The sequence below is a fragment of the Protomyctophum bolini genome, assembly GCF_963924005.1.
Source record: "Protomyctophum bolini genome assembly, chromosome: 14".
Lineage (NCBI taxonomy): Eukaryota > Metazoa > Chordata > Actinopteri > Myctophiformes > Myctophidae > Protomyctophum > Protomyctophum bolini.
Window position 1 is genome coordinate 36,443,081 of NC_137875.1, and position 22,500 is coordinate 36,465,580.

General features: G+C 47.6%; 1 protein-coding gene across 1 annotated transcript in view; it reads right to left on the bottom strand.

The window, feature by feature from the left end:
- Positions 1 to 22,500, bottom strand: part of unc5b (unc-5 netrin receptor B) — an 86,375-nt gene that overhangs the window by 21,871 nt on the left and 42,004 nt on the right. Inside the window, exons 2-6 of the mRNA XM_080781644.1 lie at positions 5,934 to 6,164; positions 3,505 to 3,648; positions 2,750 to 2,853; positions 931 to 1,111; positions 65 to 232 (exon numbers count right to left, since the gene is read on the bottom strand). Of these exons, the coding sequence (XP_080637770.1) occupies positions 65 to 232; positions 931 to 1,111; positions 2,750 to 2,853; positions 3,505 to 3,648; positions 5,934 to 6,164 (828 nt within the window). The remainder of the gene's footprint in view (positions 1 to 64; positions 233 to 930; positions 1,112 to 2,749; positions 2,854 to 3,504; positions 3,649 to 5,933; positions 6,165 to 22,500) is intronic.

The window sequence follows — 22,500 nt, forward strand, 5'->3', positions numbered from 1 at the left end:
AGAATCTGATCTCAGGTCAGAATGGTAACAGTTTTGCTACAGAGGCGCCATGCATGAAGCTCACCTGGGCACAGCGTGGTGCAGGTCACTCTCTGGAAGGGCGCGCCCTCGCAGAACGCCCCGCCGTTGAGAGGCGCGGGATTGGTGCAGCTGCGCGTCCGTCGCTGCCAGCCCCGCCCACAGCGAGCGTTACACTCCGACCATTCGGTCCACGACGACCAGCCTCCGCTCACTGGCAGGTTAGAAAAAACACACACACACACACACACAGTTGTGTACCGTTAGCACAGTTGTTTTCAACTATTATCATGTCATATTGATATATGTACTTGGCACGTTGGAACGCGCCGCGACCAGCGTTGCCAGATTTTGCAGAGACAAGCAACCAGGTCTACGGAAACGAGCCCAAAAGAAGCGACTATAGGCCACGGTGATTTACAAGCCGATGAGGGGGGTCTGCGGACAAATACAACATGTTTGGGAACCACTGGTTTAACGGAAACCAGGAACAAGCCCAAATGAGCTACGACACTTTAGAAACAAGCCCCCACCAATATTACTACTATAGTACCAATATTTAAAAGCAAATTTACAGACAAATAAGCCCCAAATGGTCGCTTATACTGAGCGGGACATGGCAAAGAAAATGAGTACGTAAAAAAGTGGGTGAAATTAGTTTTTGTGGATATTTTGTCCCATCGTGTATATTTTTCCAAGAAAACAAAGAGAGGGAAGAAGTTGGGGGTATATAAGGACTAAGGAGATCAAAGGCAGGAAAGAATAAAGTTTGAGCGCTTCTACCACAAAGAAGTAAAGGGTTTCAGATATTTAGCCGCTTGTTTCACAAACGGCACTCGTAGGGTCGCTCTTACACACTGTGTGTGTGTGTGTGTGTGTGTGTGTGTGTGTGTGTGTGTGCGTGCGTGTTACCGTAGACGATGAGCGTGGCCGTGCTGCTGCGTCGCCTGGCCACCACGTTGCGCGCCACGCAGGTGTAGTTGGCGGTGTCCGACAGGCGGGCCTGTTTGATGATCAGGTCGTGGTCGATGGTCACCAGGAAGTTGGAGTCCGCCGACGGCTCTATGGCGTCCTCGTTCTTCAGCCAGTCCACCTGCAGGGGGAGAGAGAGAGAGAGAGAGAGAGAGAGAGAGAGAGAGAGAGAGAGAGAGAGAGAGAGAGAGAGAGAGAGAGAGAGAGAGAGAGAGAGAAGACAACATGGTCAGACACAAGCGCACGGCGCAGACACGTACACGCACACACACATGTGCACATTCTTTGTTTTTTGTGGAACAGAGCTTTGCGTGTATAGACAAATGAGCTGAACTATTCATGCATAAACAAGGAGTGTGCAGTGGATATATAGGGGTCGTCGGCAACAGCCAAGGTCTTTTTTTTTTTAACGATTCTGACAAAATGAATTCTGAGAAAGAAAAAAAAAAGAAGGAAGGAGAAAAAAAAAAGGATCTCTGTCAGTCTGGTCCAAGGCTAGCATAAACGCCAACGCACAAACACATGGTGTAAACACCGCCAGAGCCTCGGAGGGTTATCAAGTCACCGCTCCGTGCTTCCATGCAAGCATCTGACATTTGGGCCAAAAGCTGTCAATATTTGATGAATAAATAATGACTAAAAGTTTGGCCCAGGAATACAAATATTAATATCTATCTTCTTCTCTCTGCCCTTCCTTCCAGCTCGTAATGTTTGTGAACAACCTGGAACACACGCACGCACAAATCAGGCTTCAATCAATGTTTATAATGATCAACAAGGTATGAACCAATTCGATACTTAAACCGGGGTCTCGGAACGTCGCTCACAACGCGCCGCAGTGCGACCCGCCGTGAGCTTGTAGATCTGCTATTTTCAGAGTGCAACCAAGTGTAAAAAATCAGTCATTACGATCTGCCATCAAGGCCCGCCAAAACTTTTTAGTTGACAAAGCATCAACTGTAGATTTAGTCGACTAACATCCTATGATATTTAGTCGACTAAAGCTAAAACATTCCAGGTGAAATTATGTCTAAAACTAAATGGATTCAAAAGACCATCACTCAAACTAAATCAAAATCGTGCTGTCAAAATCAACACGACAAGCTCATAGCACACTGTGAGTTTACAGAGCTGCTGTTTTCACAGAAATTTGGCCTACAGTGACAGAATACGGCTGCCAGGGTTCATGTGGTTCATTGCCAAACGATGAGTGGCGTGTATTTCCAAAACAGATAAAATATTGATTGTGTGAAACCACGTGTGGCTCTCTGCTGTAGATGAGGGAAGAGACCAGAGCCAGACTCTATAATAGGCTACTGTATATCGGTCATTATTTGACAACATTGGTATCTGGAATTAGATGCAGACGATGTGTACAAATGTGTACTGTATTTTGCGCCAGGCGCACAAATCAAACTGAACACTAGGGGAGGACAATTGGCACAGAGTGGCGCACTACGAGCTTGTCGGTCTGCTATTTTAGAAGAATCGTGAAAATGTGTCGCAAATCTTTGAATATGTATTCTTTCACAGCGAACGTTTTAACTCAAACCTTTGCTTCTGGTGAGGTCCCTGGAACAACATATTTTCAGATGGGGGTCGGCGGCCAATTACATATCATTTTTGGGGTTCCTTGACATGAAATATTGAGCAACACTGATACAGTATTTCAGAAAACTGTCAGGATTTAGAAGATTTTTTTTTAATTTCAGCGTGGGTTAAGGGTACATAGTTAAGGGTACATAGTTACATAGCCTACCTCTGCGGGGGGCATGCCCTCCGGGGGGCGACACTGCAGCAGCACCTCCTGTTCCAGACGAACCTCCCGTCCCAGCGGCTCCTGCTCAAAGTTCTTCCTTAGGTCTGTAGGGGGCGCCAGAAACAGAGTGGACGAGTGAGTGAGTGGTGGCCCGGTTGCAACCCAGAGTGCCACCAGTCCACCCCCACACACGCGCACACACACACGCACACGCACACGCACACACACACACACACAAAAGCCTCTTTCCACTCGTGCATTTTCCTTCATACATGTTTTTTTCTTCATAAACATGTACTGTACAGTGTCACGCCGTACCACACATGGCCATGGGAGACTAGATTTAACTCTAGTTTAACTGATGTCGACACGTATGTGACAGTTAGATGGTGGAGAACACTCTGCCTTTACGCTCCCTATAGAGCGTGGCCCTTTCATGACGACGCCAGGCCCAGGAAATGAATCCCAATGCATTTTTCCAATAGACATTTCATAAAGTATTTATGTAAAGACCCAGTGTTGATTTCGTCGACTACAATTATGACAAATTTCTTTCGCCGACTACTTTCTTTTTTCCACTGACGAAAACTAAAGCTAAACTAAGCTTAGTATGTTAAGTATGTTGAAATATGACTAAAAGTCTCAAACTAAATCAAATTTTACTCAAAAGACTATGACTAAAACACACACACACACACACACACACACACACACACACACACACACACACACGCTGTGATAGTTAGTATACTGACAGGCGATGCGCACGTATGCGCGGGTGCTCTTGGTGGTGCCAGCGGAGCTCCAGGCCACACACTGGCACCAGTAGTCCTCCAGTCCAAACAGCTCCTCCACCTGAGTCCTGGACACGGAGATGTCCACCTCCCTCACCACCAGGCCTGGAGGAGAGAGAGAGAGAGAGACAATACACATTCATTATAAGATGAGTCCTGGACACTGAGATGTCCACCTCCCTCACCACCAGGCCTGGAGGAGAGAGAGAGAGAGAGAGAGAGACAATACACATTCATTATAAGATGAGTCCTGGACACCGAGATGTCCACCTCCCTCACCACCAGGCCTGGAGGAGAGAGAGAGAGACAATACACATTCATTAAAGATGAGTCCTGGACACGGAGATGTCCACCTCCCTCACCACCAGGCCTGGAGGAGAGAGAGAGAGAGAGACAATACACATTCATTATAAGATGAGTCCTGGACACCGAGATGTCCACCTCCCTCACCACCAGGCCTGGAGGAGAGAGAGAGAGAGACAATACACATTCATTAAAGATGAGTCCTGGACACGGAGATGTCCACCTCCCTCACCACCAGGCCTGGAGGAGAGAGAGAGAGAGAGACAATACACATTCATTATAAGATGAGTCCTGGACACCGAGATGTCCACCTCCCTCACCACCAGGCCTGGAGGAGAGAGAGAGACAATACACATTCATTATAAGATGAGTCCTGGACATGGAGATGTCCACCTCCCTCACCACCAGGCCTGGAGGAGAGAGAGACACAATACACATTCATTATAAGATGAGTCCTGGACACGGAGATGTCCACCTCCCTCACCACCAGGCCTGGAGGAGAGAGAGAGAGAGACAATACACATTCATTATAAGATGAGTCCTGGACACCGAGATGTCCACCTCCCTCACCACCAGGCCTGGAGGAGAGAGAGAGAGAGACAATACACATTCATTATAAGATGAGTCCTGGACACGGAGATGTCCACCTCCCTCACCACCAGGCCTGGAGGAGAGAGAGAGAGAGAGAGACAATACACATTCATTATAAGATGAGTCCTGGACACGGAGATGTCCACCTCCCTCACCACCAGGCCTGGAGGAGAGAGAGAGAGAGAGACAGACAATACACATTAATTAAAGATGAGTCCTGGACACTAAGATGTCCACCTCCCTCACCACCAGGCCTGGAGGAGAGAGAGAGACAATACACATACATTAACTTAACATCCATAGCATATCATGTACAGCAGTGGGTTTTCAACATCCTCCTATATCCAAATGCCGAAAGGTGTTTGCGCCTTTTGACTCGAAGGCTCTCAGCTTTCAGGAAGAAACCAAAAATACACAGGGAAGACATATTATTTGAATATTATAACCACACCATGTGGGTCTATTAGAGTCAAAGTAAAAGGATCGCAACCCTATAGTAGTGCTGGCTCTGTGTGAAAGCAGTGGGTTCTACCTGTGATCTGGTCCGCAGGCTCTGTGTGAAAGCAGTGGGTTCTAAAGCTACCTGTGATCTGGTCCAGGCTCTGTGTGAAAGCAGTCGGTTCTACCTGTGATCTGGTCCAGGCTCTGTGTGAAAGCAGTGGGTTCTACCTGTGATCTGGTCCAGGCTCTGTGTGAAAGCAGTGGGTTCTACCTGTGATCTGGTCCAGTCTCTGTGTGAAAGCAGTGGGTTCTACCTGTGATCTGGTCCAGGCTCTGTGTGAAAGCAGTGGGTTCTACCTGTGATCTGGTCTAGCGCTCTGTGTGAAAGCAGTGGGTTCTACCTGTGATCTGGTCTAGCGCTCTGTGTGAAAGCAGTGGGTTCTACCTGTGATCTGGTCCAGGCTCTGTGTGAAAGCAGTGGGTTCTACCTGTGATCTGGTCCAGGCTCTATGTGTGAAAGCAGTGGGTTCTACCTGTGATCTGGTCCAGGCTCTATGTGTGAAAGCAGTGGGTTCTACCTGTGATCTGGTCTAGCGCTCTGTGTGAAAGCAGTGTGTTCTACCTGTGATCTGGTCCAGTCTCTGTGTGAAAGCAGTGGGTTCTACCTGTGATCTGGTCCAGGCTCTGTGTGAAAGCAGTGGGTTCTACCTGTGATCTGGTCTAGCGCTCTGTGTGAAAGCAGTGGGTTCTACCTGTGATCTGGTCCAGGCTCTGTGTGAAAGCAGTGGGTTCTACCTGTGATCTGGTCCAGGCTCTGTGTGAATGCAGTGGGTTCTACCTGTGATCTGGTCCAGGCTCTGTGTGAAAGCAGTGGGTTCTACCTGTGATCTGGTCTAGCGCTCTGTGTGAAAGCAGTGGGTTCTACCTGTGATCTGGTCTAGCGCTCTGTGTGAAAGCAGTGGGTTCTACCTGTGATCTGGTCCAGGCTCTGTGTGAAAGCAGTGGGTTCTACCTGTGATCTGGTCCAGGCTCTGTGTGAATGCAGTGGGTTCTACCTGTGATCTGGTCCAGGCTCTCCCGGGTCACGTGGTCGTTCTGGTTGACCCACTCTCCGTTGCACTTGAAGTAGATCTGGGTGGCCGGCGCCGCCCGGCAGCGCAGCTGCACCGGGCGGTTCTTGACGATGAAGGCGTCCTCGGGCTCCAGCTGGAACTCCGGCAGCGGCTCGGCGGGCGCCGACGGGAACGAGTCCGGGAGAACCTCCGCCTCGCCGTAGTCGCTGCTCTCTGGGGGGAAAACACACACACAGACACACACCACGGTTAGACGTGGAGGACTTTGAAGGGGAACTCTCTGTGTGTGTGTGCGTGTGCGTGTGTGCGTGTGCGTGCTTGCGTGCAAGATGGCGAGCGTGAATGTTTCCCTGATAAGAGCGGTTTTCCGCCAAGACCATGACCTTTCGAGGCGTCGACAGTTTGTCCTCTCTAAGTGGCGATGGAAGTGACGCTGACATTTTGTCCCCCACTGCGCTGTCGGGAGGGGCACGGTGTTGTTTGGTTCTGGTGATAATAGTTTTTTTTTTTTAGATTTTCCTTGGCCTTTCACGTGTGTTGGCATTTGCCCCAAAGATGAGTGGGCAAAACAAGCTGCACGTGACATGGCACAATTTAGAACCATTAGGATGAGAAGAACATGTCCCCCCCCCTCCTCCTCCCCGGTCGCCACAAGAGGTTTTGTTTGAAAAATACAAAAGAGTTTAGATCCAGTGGGTTTCGTCTACATACTGATGGATTGCACGACGGGGCAAAACGGCACACAATACATCGCCATCAGCAGATATACCTCAGATGGCATTCATTTCCCCCTCTTAGTTCCAGCCCTGTATCGCGCTGGACACAGGGAGCTGTGTGGCGGAGCCTTGCAGACACCGGACCGGAATAAAATGATCACAGCCCCGGGGGCCGAGGCTGACTAGATGTGATGACCTTTACACAAGAAACAAACTGTGCGCACACACACACACACACACACACACACACACTCTCTCTCTCTCGCGCGCACGGGACGCATATTGGGATATGGCTTTATACACAAGTGACCTGCAGGATCCATTCCCCTCTCAAGACAAAACATTTCACCTCACACGGCTGCCATGGGAATCAGAACCATAATAGCAGTCACACGACTGCACCGGGGGGGGGGGGGGCAAACGTACGAAATGCCGATACAAAAATATAAACGCATTGTCATGGCGTTTACAGTAGCTGCCTCTGGCTATATAGAGACGAGCGTGCGTGCGTGATGTTGCGCGCGCACGCACGCACGCTGCTGCTTATGCTATTAGTTGTTTGACATCATCTACTAGGCGCTATATCTCTCTCTCCATCTTCTTATCTCGCCATCTCTTTCTGACTTGCCCTCCAGGGTCGTCGCGGGTCTTGTGAATTGTTAATGGCTCCCCACTTTCCGAACAGAAATATCTGTTGTGCTTTACGTAACCGATCTGAATTCAATAAGCATTAAACAGAAGGCCAGTTGACGGGGGGGGTGGGGGGGGGGGGGGGGTTGAGAGCACTGGCTCCAGTCTGGAGATTCCAATAGGCCCAGGCAGGCAGGTCCGGGCGGCCCTGAGCTCTGTCTGCTGTGAGCGCACGCACGCACGCACGCACACACACACGCACGCCACGCACGCCACGCACGCACGCCACGCACGCCACGCACGCACGCCACGCACGCCACGCACGCACGCCGTGTGCAGTGCTCCAACGTAAACACACGATCCTCATACACTCGTCTCCACTGGTGGAAAAGGTACTACATCTTTTTTTTATGTCAAAGTATCAATACTGCAATGTAGAAATATTCTATTATAACTACAGCACAAGTCCAGAATTAAAAACTTACTTTGGTAAAAGTACAAAAGTATCAAAATGAACTTGAAGTACCAGAACTAGAAAGTACTCATTACGCAGTTTTCACAGTTTTATTGTATGTTTAAAATGTGTGAAATTCTGAAAATAGCAGATCTACAAGCGTTGACACATGGTGAGCTATACTGTATATAGGGCTGAAGTGGTTAATGTATGTGTTGTCATAATTAAATAAAATCATTGGAGTAGAAGTAAAAGGACTAACAATTGGAATTACTCCAGGAAAGTATAAAGAATACATCAAAATTGTACTTAAGTACAAGACCTGAGTAAATGTACTTAGTTACTTAGTTTACACCACTAGTACAGCCAGTCTCACACGGCCACAGATCTGAAATCTCATTCCAGATATCATCGCTGTGAGGTGAAAACCTCATATGTCCAAAACCATTCCTTTGTATTATTTAAAAACAATTATTACATTAACAAAATTGGGACAAAACACATGCGGCTTGTAGATCTGCTATTTTCCGCCTATTCGAGCCCAGCTGCTCTGCAGAGTGCAACACTCACTTGTACAAACTGATAAAGCATGGCATTCATTTACAACAAATCATAAAAAGTTTAAACTACGGAGATTCGGAGACTCGGCTATATATACAACAAGAAGCGAGATGTGGCTGCTTCAAGCGCAAACCAATTAAAACCGAATCACGGTTTTAACATACATCCAATTTAGTCAATTATAATGTCTGCGGAGAACACAACGAAGTACGCCTGGAAGATAGATGGTATCCTTTTGTTCTTTGAGGTAAGAGAGAGAGCACATCGCCCGCTCCGGTTGACATGTGATTCGATGAGACAGTAATAGACACTAAGAGAGAGCGACAGGATAGTACAAGAGACACCGGAGGACAAAAGCCTCACTTATACTTATTTGTGCACATGGGCGTCCCGCGACGAAAATAGACGATTTACAAGCTCACAGGCGCATCGCGCCGCGATGCGCCTGTGAGCTTGTAAATCGTCTATTTTTGTCGCCCGTGTGTGTGTGAGATTCCATCTCAGGGACGTTAACACTATAGGCCGCCTCTGGGCACAAGGATAGCATCTCCTTGACCCACATGTCTGCCAATGGTGAACCACACATGTGCCTTTCCCAGAACCAGACACACAGCTCTGAGACAGACAGTGATGAGACCACAGGGTGGTCAACACCGAAGCCATATGGTGATCGGGTGATCGGTGAAGGGCAACTGTCACCCTCAATCTGCCGTCATCCATTCATTCTCTCCCACTCGCTTTCAATTAAAATCGGCTTAATAGTAATAATGAATTTGTAGTGCTTTTCCAAGTGCTTAAAGCCCTTACAATGGTTCGTTCATTCATACATTGGGAGGTGAAGCGCCCTCACTTAATTCCCACACTCACACACCAATGGTGGCAAGCGTACGACTCAGTGGAGGCATTGTACGTTACGTAGGGTACAGTGTCTTGCCCTTAAGGACACTTGGACATGTCGACAGGGGGGAGCAGCAGAACCCACGGATCATTGGACGACCTGCTCTATACCTCCTGATCCACAGCTGAGCTGCCCCTGCTCGACTGTTTCCGTATTGCCAAAGCATTCAGGAAAATAAAGACAAATGAATAAAGAAATGAATAAGAAGCCTGGTAGACTGTCAAACAGCTACTGTATAATAGTGCAACTGCTCCTTTTGTGAGGACAGAGTTCTGCATCTGGCTTCTGTCACGTCTCCCCTCTCCTTTTTCTGTCTCGCCAAACTAATCTAAAGCGCAAAATGCCAAAAAGAACTATCTTTAATCCACAGTGATGCTCGTCCATGGGCATAAATCACATTCTGTGTGCGTGTGTGCGTGTGCGTGTGTATTCCGTGCACAGTTGGCGTCTCGGCCCTCAGCTTTGGCTAAGCCGTTGCCTGCAGTCTTTCAGGCACTGAATTCTCTGTCAATAAGCAATTGTTGTCTCTTTCATTCCTCCCTTCCCTTTGTCCAGCGTTGATCGATGTGCTTGAACACGGTCGCGAAAAATACAGTCTGTCTATCACTCCTGCGCGCGCGCGCGTGTGTGTGTGTGTGTGTGTGTGTGTGTGTGTGGGTGGGGGGGGGGGGGGGGGGGGGGGGGAGAAACAGGAAGACAGGGCTGAGAAGCACAGAGAGACGGTGGTGCAGACAGTGGTGGAGACAGAGAGGCAGAATGGGAGGAGATCTCAGAGTATTTGTATAAGCCCTTGTACACAAGTGTGTGTGCGCGCGCGTGCGTGCACACGTTGTGGTGCCTAAAGTCTCATTTGTACCTCGTCACACGGCCGTATATCGCACGGCGACAATCATGTTATTGCGGACGGGAGACACCGTCGTGCGAACAAAGTATAAATCTGGCTTAGAGAGAGACACAGTTTAATTAAAACACACTGTTGGGAGACAGACCGACAGGCAGGCAGCTTCCCATCGCTTTCTCTCTCTCTCTGCCTCTCCATCTCTCTATCTCTCCCTCTCTCTCTCTCTCTCTCTCTCGGATAACAGTGCTTTGGAGTGGAACCTGTGTTTTTGGCCGCGCCACACAAACATCCATCAAGGCCTCAGCAGCCGGCAATTTAGGTGGAATGGAGTGCGGTCTCGAAGACAAGAGCTCCTCGCAAGCCCTGCACACCAAGTCTTTTATTACCCTAATGACAGACAGTAAGACGGCTAGAGTGCACACACACACACACACACACACACACACACACAAACACACACAGGCTTCTAGGGTATTCTTCTCCAAGAGCACAATCACACACACGCAATGACTCAGTCTCACGGTGATAAAAATCAAAACGCTATAGCCTGTGCGGTGTGTGTAATCACGCACACAGACAGACAGACACTGTGAGGGACATTTACAGAGACAATGCCGCGGTGTCTAAAGCCTTGGTTATATACTTAGCTGTGTCGCCTTACAGCAATATCACGTCCCAAAACCACTGGTTCTCACGCGTCTTTTCTCCATCCACGGCATCCCCTGAATTACCCACGTGAATATTACTCGGGAGTAAAACCACCTAACTCCATTTTTTTTGGTTTTTATTTATTTTTTCCCTTAAATGACTGCTGTGTTGGTAAAAAAATATATTGAACCAATGGACAAAGCTTTGGACAAAACCTCTTAACTCTGTTGGACCCTCAAACTGTCTGCTAAAGCAGCTAACTCCACCACCTCATCCCCTCTCAAACTGTCTGCTAAAGCAGCTAACTCCACCACCTCTCCTCCTCTCAAACTCTCTGCTAAAGCAGCTAACTCCACCACCTCATCCCCTCTCAAACTGTCTGCTAAAGCAGCTAACTCCACCACCTCTCCTCCTCTCAAACTCTCTGCTAAAGCAGCTAACTCCACCACCTCTCCCCCTCTCAAACTGTCTGCTAAAGCAGCTAATTCCACCACCTCTCCTCCTCTCAAACTCTCTGCTAAAGCAGCTAACTCCACCACCTCTCCCCCTCTCAAACTGTCTGCTAAAGCAGCTAATTCCACCACCTCTCCCCCTCTCAAACTGTCTGCTAAAGCAGCTAACTCCACCACCTCTCCCCCTCTCAAACTGTCTGCTAAAGCAGCTAACTCCACCACCTCTCCCCCTCTCAAACTGTCTGCTAAAGCAGCTAACTCCACCACCTCTCCCCCTCGCGTACAACACATGACAATATATAGTCACAACACCAACTTTGATGGGGCAGTAATGCTTTGTTTTAAAAACTAGTCCATACCCGGGATATGCACACTCAAAGTATTTGCAGACTTTGGGTTATGTGCTGTGTATACTGTATGCATAATGTTTGAGAACCACTGCTCTGAAAGAACATTGGACAATGATGTTTGACAGTCAGCTATATTGTTGCTTATTGTAGAAGTGTTGACAGTTTAGCGTGCCTCTCACACTCGCGCGCACATTTAGTACATAAGTCGTCTGGAAACGTCATAAGGATTGGAACCGAGAGGTGCGTTCGTCTGTGGACGTCCTAGCGACGTCCAAACGACACGGGGCGAGATAAGAATATTCAGAATGATTCCTATTAGTTTTTTTTGGCATTTCGCTTTTCGCTTGCCGTATGCTAACGCTATGTGCAACTATTAGCTTGTCATTGACTCCCATGAATGACTCGTATCTCCTCATCCAGGGCGCTCTCCGTGGTGATAAATGGATCGATATGCTGGCGCTTCATTTCTGCTCCTCATCCGTCTGTTCCGCAAAATATGAACGCTTTTTGGAGCGTATATAAATATATTAAGATGATCGGAGATTGTGAGGTCACTTTGTGCGCGCGCGCACACCCACCCACACACACACACACACACACACACACACACACACCGCCTCCTGGCACACACACACACACACACACACACACACACACACACACACACACACACACACACACACACTGTGAAGGCCGTAGTACTGTAAATATGACATGAATATGAATGCAAGGTGCATAGTGAGATGTGTGCAAACCGTGTAGTTTATCAGGAGAAGCTTACCAAAGGATGCAACACGGCGAACACGCACACACACAGTCAGCGGCGGCAAATTGTATAGGGCACAATTTGTTGTGTTGCAGCGCTAGCTAGAGGAAGCATGCCAGTGGGGTAACGGTGAGAACGGTGGCCTGTGATGCAGGTGTCGCCAAGGGACGCAGGTGTGTGAGGGTGCGAGGTGAATTCAGTAATAAATTAATGTTGCATCCTTTGGTATTCTTCTCCTGATAAACTACACGGTTTGCACACATCTCACCATGCACAACGGCGACAGGTAGCCTGTCCACACATGGACCGCTACTTTGCATTCATAATCATGTGATATTGACAGTACAATACCCATTTGTGCATTTTTTAATCCACTAATAAATTCATTATAAATCAGTAATGTGTGAAAGTGGAAAAAGGGCTCCAGGAAGACCTCCATATAATCCTGGTCAATGCCTGTGTGTGAAAAGTGGGAGTGATTGGGCCAGGCAAGGTTGAGAGAAAGTGCTGTCAGGGACATTCAGACAGACAGACAGACATTTGCTGAATTTTAGTATGATGATGATGATGATGATATAAGGTTTTCTTAATGTCCTTGAACAATGAATATCTTTCATTTCGAGTTAGGTCGTTTCTTCCTAAAATGTTTTCCCCCTCAGATAGACTTACTATGTCACGAAGAAAGCCTGAAAATATCCGTTTCCATTAGTGTTCTGTGGAATCCCTAAAATCTTATTCTGAAAGCTCACACTAATGACACACTGTTGCTACTATTGGGTGCGTGACGTCAGTTTACACCACGATGGAAATAAGCTCTCAAGCGTTTTCTTGTATCTTATCGCTTTGTACAAACTTACAAACATCTTATTGTTGCCGTGCAGACCTTTTATCTCCACATTATTCACACTTTCTGTGTCTTTTACACGATCACACTACAGGAGTGTCACACGTACGTAAGCATCGACAGTAGCAAAGCATCGACGGCGCAACACGTTTGTTGTACTCTGTGCGACCTCTACACTACACTATTACTAGTGACAGTTTGACACGTCAGCATGTGTGAGTGTGTGTCCCTGGCTGGCTTCCATTCTATGCAGGGGTGGCACCGCTTCCCGCACACATTGCGTCAGCAGCAGCAGTGTGTGTGTGTGTGTGTGTGTGTGTGTGTGTGTGTGTGTGTGTGTGTGTGTGTGTGTGGGTGTGGGTGCACCATAACCCTAAATAAATCAAGCCTATAACGGGGATGGAATCACCCCCCGATCCTCCCGCCAGCGGCGCTGAGCAGCGGAGCGGCGCGGTCATAGCAGTGAGAGCGAGCGAGCGGCCTTGGAGTTGAGTGGGAGAGAGAGAGAGAGAGAGAGAGAGAGAGAGAGAGAGAGAGAGAGAGAGAGGGAAGGAGTGTGGAGAGGGTTGACACAGGGAAGCTGGAGAAGTCACTATATATGTAGGCACGCTTAGTGACACAACAATTAACGACAACATTTTTCTGAAAAAAACATGTTTCTATGTGTCAGTGGTCCTCAACCTTTTTCATGTCAAGGACCCCCAGAATTATCTCTATTGGGCCACGGACCCCCCCCCCCCCCCCATCTCAGAATATGTAGTTTCAGTGACCCCCCAGAAGCCAAAAATTTAAGTTAAGTTAAAAATGTTCGCTCTGAAATATATATTCCAAAGATTTGCGCCACATTTTCACGTCTTTTCAAAAACAGCAGACCTACAAGCTCGTCTGCTATTTTTCAATAGCTAAAGCCGCAAAGCGTAACATAATACTAACCATGCTAACTTCAACCAGTCAAAAACTTGATTAAGAGCCAAGCGTGATTACTGCTAAATGCCTACATTGCAAATTGTATACCAAATTGTATACCTGTACAAATGGCAGCGGACGCAGGCACATGCACAGAAACACAAAATGTGTACGTGCACGTACATGTGTACAATAAGTACACATGTACTTACTGTACACATGACACACACACACACACACACACACACAGAGAGAGAGAGAGAGTGACGACACATGTCGAGCCGTCAATAACTAATGAGTAACATGAAGTGAAGTGGATGTTGTGTTGCCGCCTCGGAGAGAATCTGTCAGCAATGCCCTTTCTGTTGTTCTCACTCTTTATCCTCCAGACCTCCCCACCACCTCCCCCCACCACCCCCGCCTCCCTACCTCCCTCGCACGCACACACACACACGCGCGCGCAACTGCAATTTTCTCGGCCCTTACTGACTGTAGCCTCCAGCCAGAGTGGAGTCTAAAGTGTCTGTACTTTGTCATTACCTCCACAGAGTTAGTCATTACTGTCCCCTCCAGTGCGTATGCGCTCTCGTCCCAGCGCCGCGCTCGAGGAGGGGCGGAATGACTCGACGGGAGGACGGGGGAAGAGAGGGGGGGGGGTGGGGGGGGTCCTAAGAGGACAAAAGGTAGGCAAACAAATGCCGTGCCTGAGCCTCGGGGTTGTCAGCTTGTTGTTGTTCTCAGCAACCACAACAACAAAGTGCTTTTTTTCTCTGCCCATCTGTCTGGGAGGACAACTGACATGCAATGGACGTAAAGAGAACACAAACACACACTCCCCCCACCCACACACACACACCCCTGTCAGACTTGACCACATTAATGTTCAAAAATAGCTGATCTACAAGCTCACAACACATCACGATTGCGACATGTTGCGTGTGCTTCAGTTGTCTTTTTTTTTTTGAGTGGTGCAACCACTCCAAGGAACAGCAATGTCCGTGTTCACCTACCTATGTGACTATGAGCACCAGTATGACTATGAGTACCAGTAGGGGCGCTGTTGTGCCAGAAATAGAGCGAGAGAGATAGTGCTGCACTGTTGCCTGCTAATGAGAGAGAGAGAGAGAGGAGGGGGGGGGGCAGAGAGAGTGGAGTTGCACCACTCAGTTCACACGGGTGTGATTTTTTTAAGAATGCATGCATGCACGCATGCATGCACACACACACACACACACACACACACACACACACACACACACACACACACACACACACACACACACACACACACACACACACACACACACACACACACACACACACACACACACACACACACACACACACACACACACAGTAGCCCACGGCTACAAAGCCCAAAGTGGCTCGCTGGGTCCGCTTAAGGACACGTGTCAGGCAGGCAAGCGGGCAAGGACAGCCGCATGCGCACACACGTGCACGCACACACACACACACACACGACAGCATCGGACTGGCTGCTGGTGACACACGGGGACTGGGGGGGGGGGAGTGGGGCAGACACACACACCGCTATACTGTAGTGAATAATGTCCGGGGATCAGCGGACATTATGTAACATCCAATGACTGGCCATATTCATCACCCTCGTCGTCGCTGTCGGGTGGAAACCTTGTATGTTCTCCTACTTATATTCATATTTCATTTGACACACATTGTTTTATTGAGTCGTGAAAATAGCCGACGTACACAAGCTCACAACGCTGTCGCATCGGCACACGTATGGGGGACTGGTATAGATCAGCTGTTTTCACAGCTTTCGTGCGACGAAGTGACAAAGCGGGCCCCTTCGTTTATGGAAATGATACGTACTAAAAGACGTTGAAATATTGGGAGATACGAGGTTTGTGCCCCGTAAGCGACGACATCCAAATGTAGCTCATTATCATCATTCCATCGAGGAAAGGCCCTGAGGTGGACACACACACACGCGCACACACACACACACACACACACACACACACACACACACACACACACACACACACACACACACACACACACACACACACCGCACACATGCATACATGCGTGTGCACATTCGCACACACGCAGGGTTTTGGATAAAGACAGAGATGGATGGAGGGAAGGAATCTCTCCTTTGCCTTCCTTAAAGGACAATTACAGTGAGTGATTGATATTCAGAGCGACCGCGTCTTCACCAGCATGAGGGCAGTGCGCGCGGCAGGAGCGCAAGGGAGAGAAGATGAAAAGAGAAACAGCAAAGAATACGTAGGTACAGTATGAGATATATATATTATATATATATTCAGTTATGCGTGCGAGCACAGCCGCACACACACACACACGCACACACGCACACACACACACACACACACGCACACGCACACACACACACACACACACACACACACACACACACACACACACACACACACACACACACACACACACTTTGGCATGGGAGGTCACATCAACATTATGGAATTCATTCTGTACTGGCCATATATCGAGCGTGTCTTAAGTGTACAAGGTTTGATAAGGTCAGATCAACATGTGGCATGTCAGAACAGGTCAGCTCCATATATGGAGATCTAAGGGTGGCAGCGGGGGCAGTGCATTGAGAGTACAGGGTTTGATGAGGGCCTGTTGAGAACTCTAGTTTTCAACTGACCAAATCGCCTAACTCTATTAGACTTTGACAGCAGTTTGACTGTGCAATGCAATACATAGGTCATTATTATGACTATCAATGCAATCATGACTATCAATGCAATACATAGGTCATTATTAATATGTATATGAATACAAGCCGTTTGAACTTGTAGGATGCATGTTCATTGATTGATTCCATAAAGAACAAGGTGTGCCCGTTTTCAGTTAAATAATAAAAGGGACACAGTCTTTTTTTAGTTCCCTAACCCTACTACTCTACTAACTAACCCTAACCCTGCATACTGACTACTCTACTAACTAACCCTAACCCTGCATACTGACTACTCTATACTAACTAACCCTAACCCTGCATACTGACTACTCTACTAACTAACCCTAACCCTGCATACTGACTACTCTATACTAACTAACCCTAACCCTGCATACTGACTACTCTACTAACTAACCCTAACCCTGCATACTGACTACTCTATACTAACTAACCCTAACCCTGCATACTGACTACTCTACTAACTAACCCTAACCCTGCATACTGACTACTCTATACTAACTAACCCTAACCCTGCATACTGACTACTCTACTAACTAACCCTAACCCTGCATACTGACTACTCTATACTAACTAACCCTAACCCTGCATACTGACTACTCTACTAACTAACCCTAACCCTGCATACTGGCTACTCTATACTAACTAACCCTAACCCTGCATACTGACTACTCTACTAACTAACCCTAACCCTGCATACTGACTACTGTACTAACTAACCCTAACCCTGCATACTGACTACTGTACTAACTAACCCTAACCCTGCATACTGGCTAATCTTTTACGGTTTAGCTTTTAAAGCTTTCAAACTGATTGAAACTACTGACACCTGACCTGCAGCCACCATGGCCCTCGCCCACACACACACACACACACACACACACACACACACACACACACACACACACACACACGCGCGCACACGCACACACGCGAGCACACGCACACACACGGATAAATGCACACTACACTGAGCATTGTATGTGCCTTTTCCACGTCCAATTTATAATTCAATCCAAAGTCCATCTTTCTACAGGCGAAACTGCATTCTGGATATGGATTTTTAAATCACACCACATCAAACAAACATAAAGGAAAGTGCCAGTTTGCAGAGTCAGACAAGCGTGCGTGCGTGCGTGCGTGTCTGTGTGCGTGCGTGCGTCAGTCAATAACTCAAAGCTAAAAGTCCTAATTTGTTTAAAAAAAATGACTACCGTCTAGACGCTACGTAAAACACAGTGACTGTGAACACTGGTTTTTAATCCCTCCCCCCGTCCCTCCCCCCTCCTCCACCCCCGCAAAAAAACTAAAAAAAATTAAAACCACTCGGCCTTTAAAAGTAGGCCGTCAACAACTGGGACACGTCGTTACGTGGACCTCAGTCTCAGCTCCTTTTCTCTAAAGCACTTTCTTTTTGTCCCACCACCAACACACAACACACTGCGTCTCTGTCCCACCGCCAACAAACAACACACTGCTTGTGACAGAGACACAGACTGGTGAGGTCTCATACCAAAACAAGCGAACAAGAGAAGTGGACCAGGCCACATGAGCGCACACGCACGGCACGCACGCACGCACGGAATGAAAACACAAAGGAAGCCCAGGTATAAGAGACTACACCACACTATACAGAAATAAGCCTAAAATAAATGACATGCATGCACAACTATACGAACATTATCCAGCGACTTCCCATTTAGGGCTCGATTCTAAAAGTTCTATATATCCTGATTCCTGACCCATACGTTTCCTGGAAAAAAACTTCCAATATGTATTATTTTATGCAAAAAATGCTATGTTGCTATATATACTGTACATACTGTAGCAACAAGAATGCCCAAAAGGGGTTCCCGTCCTGACAGGTAAAAGCACCAAGAGGGGTTCCCGACCCGTCCTGAGAGAAAACAAGCCCAAAGTCACTTCTAACAAGCGGACTCGGTGTTAACACTGACACTCATGCGCGTACCGTACGGTATATTACGCGGCCACTCGTCAAGTGCAGCTGGGGTGTGTGGGTCTGTGTGCACCGCATGCCGCCGCTAGACTGTCGCGAGTCTTTCATCATGGCGCTGGAAATGTCTCGCCTTTTGATTGGCTGCGGCACGCTAACGAGGAGGAAGCCTGGAGGGGGTCTATTTCTGGCAAGTGCGAGACCACTAGTATAACCCCAGTCAAGATTGTGTGTGTGTGTGTGTTTGTGTGTGTGTTCGTGTGTGTGTGTGTGTGTGTGTGTGTGTGTGTGTACGTGTGAGTGTGTGTGTGAGTGTGTGTGTGTGTGCATGCTCGCGGTGTGCACCCAGTGAGAGCGATTGATTCTGGTGGTAACGGGGGGTCTGTGGCGTGATTTCTACTCTACCACAGCGTCGGGAGCTTGTAGATCTGCTCTTTTCGAGCTGACAGAGTTGAAAAGGTGAACGAAAACGCTGTGTGTGTGTGTGTGTGTGTGTGTGTGTGTGTGTGTCTGTGTGTGTGTGTCATATTGTCAGAGGAGCAGGTGATGTAGATAGGGAGTGACATAAAGGCTCTGATCGTGACGTCCAACCCGGCAGGAGGGACCGACAGAGCACGCCTAGGGAGACAGAGCATGCACGCACACACACACACACACACACACACACACACACACACACACACACACAACAACCCGCAAAGCAAGAAGAACTGCTATACTCTTCTACAAGCAGATCCCCGTTGGAATGGGAGTGGTTTTTCACACACATTTTTGCCTTAAAGGTGTTGTTGTGTGTCCCTCCCCCTCCCTCCTCCCTAATCACAAATGAAGCGTGACCTCTCTCTCTCCCCCCCCCCCCCCCCCCCCCCCTCTCCATAAGCCCCTGGGTGTTAAAATGACACTCAATCGTAAGAGGGCACGCGCCATGCAGCGCACGCACACGCGCAGAGTGCCACACTAATGTAAGTTGACAGTTGCAGGTGAGGTCGTTTAAAAAAAAAAAACAGTTTTCTGAAAATGCTAATATTTCTTTTTTTTTTAAATATATTTTTGTTATCCCATGATTTTGTAACCCATTTTTCACCCCTGTGTCAATCATCAAATGTGATCCTGGGCTCTACACACCCTCCGCCAACCTGGGGAGAGCAACGGAAATGCTAATATTTCTATGTCAGTGATGCTCAACCTTTTTTATGTCAAGGACAAACACAGAATTATATGTATATGGCCACAGACCCCCCCCCCCCCCCCCACCCCCCCATCTCAAAATATGTTGTTCCATGCAGGGAGCCCTCCCAGAAGCAAAGATTTGAGTTAAAAATAAATATATATTCAAAGATTTGCGCCACATTTTCAGATCTGCAAGCTCACAGAGTGCCGCCGCGCTATTTTTCCAATAGCCGGAAGTGTATAACACAATGCTTGAAACGCCAAACGGAGGTTCCCGTCCTGAATGGGTTAAAGTATCTCTTCCGAGTTAAGTGCCAGTGATGGTCTGTGACGCTCAGCGAGGGAGGAGCAGGTTAAGTGTTGTGGAATCCCACAAGAAGGGTTTTATGTTTGATCAAAACAACAACAACAACAACCCACAGATGTCCAGATAAACTGAAGGTACAGTAGGGGATGTTTGCACATACTGTATGTCGTCGCTGTCGGATGGAAACCTCTTACTGTATGCCCCCAAACGGGACCCACTTATTTCAGAAGTATTATGTGAAAATATATACGGTCTATATACAATCAGCTACTTTCACTGCTTTTGCTCGTATAGAACCACTACACAAAGCGCATAAAAGATTGCAAAGCATTTTGAATCGACAAAAGGAAAGGAACAGCCATTTCTCTTTATCCCTACAGTATAATATTGAATGTAAAGTCAGTCATTATAGCCTCTTTTTGTCTCCACCGGGGCCGAAGGCATGGGGAGAGAGTATGTTTTGCACTCCGTCCTTCTGTCCGTGTGTGTGTCCGTCCATTTGTGTACACATGTAAAACACATCTTTTGAAATTACCCAAATCTCACACAACACACATAATACACATGATCTCTATCTGGGATCTTGATCACGCGAACAAGACGGGGTTCGTTTGATTTCTCGTATATTCCATCCTGATTGGCTAAGAATTTGGCTTCCAAAGTTTTCAGGAGTTGTACGAAATGCTGCAAATCATGCACACAGAATCCAATTGTGCTGAAACTGTGCACGCATATTTCCACTAGGCTGAGGAAGAAATGCCACTTGACATTTTCCAAAAACGCTCCTATCCTGGTGGAGACACATGTGCCCCGAGGGGCACTATTTCTAGCTATTATTTCCTTTTATCCAAAACCATTACCAGCTATCCAGCTTCCTTTCTTTTATTCTGGCGTCCCAATTTATTTGCTGTGCTTAGTAAGGACATTCAGAAGTCTTTCTAATAACGTAGTCAGAAGTACAGTATTCTTTTCACAAACGGCTAAATTAGCCGATCCACGACAAGCTCACAACCCTCATGATGTTTTAGTCTATTTTAGAACATTTTTACAACATTTGAAAAATAATTTGAAAGTGTTGTTAAAGGGTTCACACAAAGGAGACTCTTTGCGTCTCCATATAGGGAACCACTGCTGGTCATCAAAGCAGTGACAAAAAAAAAGAATAATAATAGAAAAATCTTCACAATCTTGTCAGATCTAGTAGGAAGAAATTAAATATGGGCTAGGTGCTATAGTGGTGGATATTGCTTGCAATCTCACTATAGATATGTATCGCGATTCAGAGGCCACGATGTATCAATATATCGTTATAAATATCGATTATACGTTTATTCAAAATAATGACCATGTTGCACAAATACAATAAAACACTTTCAGGCCCACAGAGATCTTTAAATTCTAATAAAATGTCTAAACATGTCCTAACAAGGGGTCTGGGAAGGGAGTGCATTGCAACTTGCAAGGGGGGGCTTTGATAACGTTTGTCAACACTGCGTCATTCATGCCGTTTATTGCCGTATCGATACAGCAGCCTCGATCGATTCACCTATCCATGTGTCGGGTGCTAAACCCGCTATTTGTTTAATGTGTTTAATCCGCCGTTTTTTTAATAATTAAAAAGAAAGAGCGGATTTGTCGCAGACCTGGTGATGAGGCCGTCGCGGAAATATATAGCCATGCTCTGGGCTGCTATAGGGCTTCTGGGAAAATGAGTTCAATGCAAGTGAACGGGGGTTTGTTTGGACTACAACATGCTGTGCAGGGTGGTTTCGTTTTGGCATCGTACCCCGGCAGCCTAGGTGGTCTGATACTCTGATTATATTAATATTAAAGTGTTAATTGAATGCACCACTAGTAGGTCCCCCCCCCCTTTAGAAGTCATTAATCATAGCCCAGCATCCATCAATAGGTGGCGCTGTGTTAGCCCTGCGACCTCCTACTGCCTGGGAACATGACGCTGTACACGATCACCACCATCAATCACATGAAGAGGAGGAGAGGGAGGGGGGGGGGGGGTCACAGAGGAGACAGGGTGGGTGAGACAGTGTTGTTGTGCCCCCCCCCCCCCCTTCCACACACACACACACACCCTCCTCCCCCCATTATCCACTGTAGAAATTACAGACCAATGTCACTGCTATTACTTGGAGGTCAAACTCATATGGTAGAATGCAACTCTGCCTGTTCCTCTCTCTCTCTCTGTGTGTGTGCGTGTGCATGTGCGCGCGCGTGTGTGTGTGTGTGTGTGTGTGTGTGTGTGTGTGTGTGTGTGTGTGTGTGTGTGTGTGTGTGTGTGTGTGTGCATGCGTGCGTGCATGCGTGCGTGC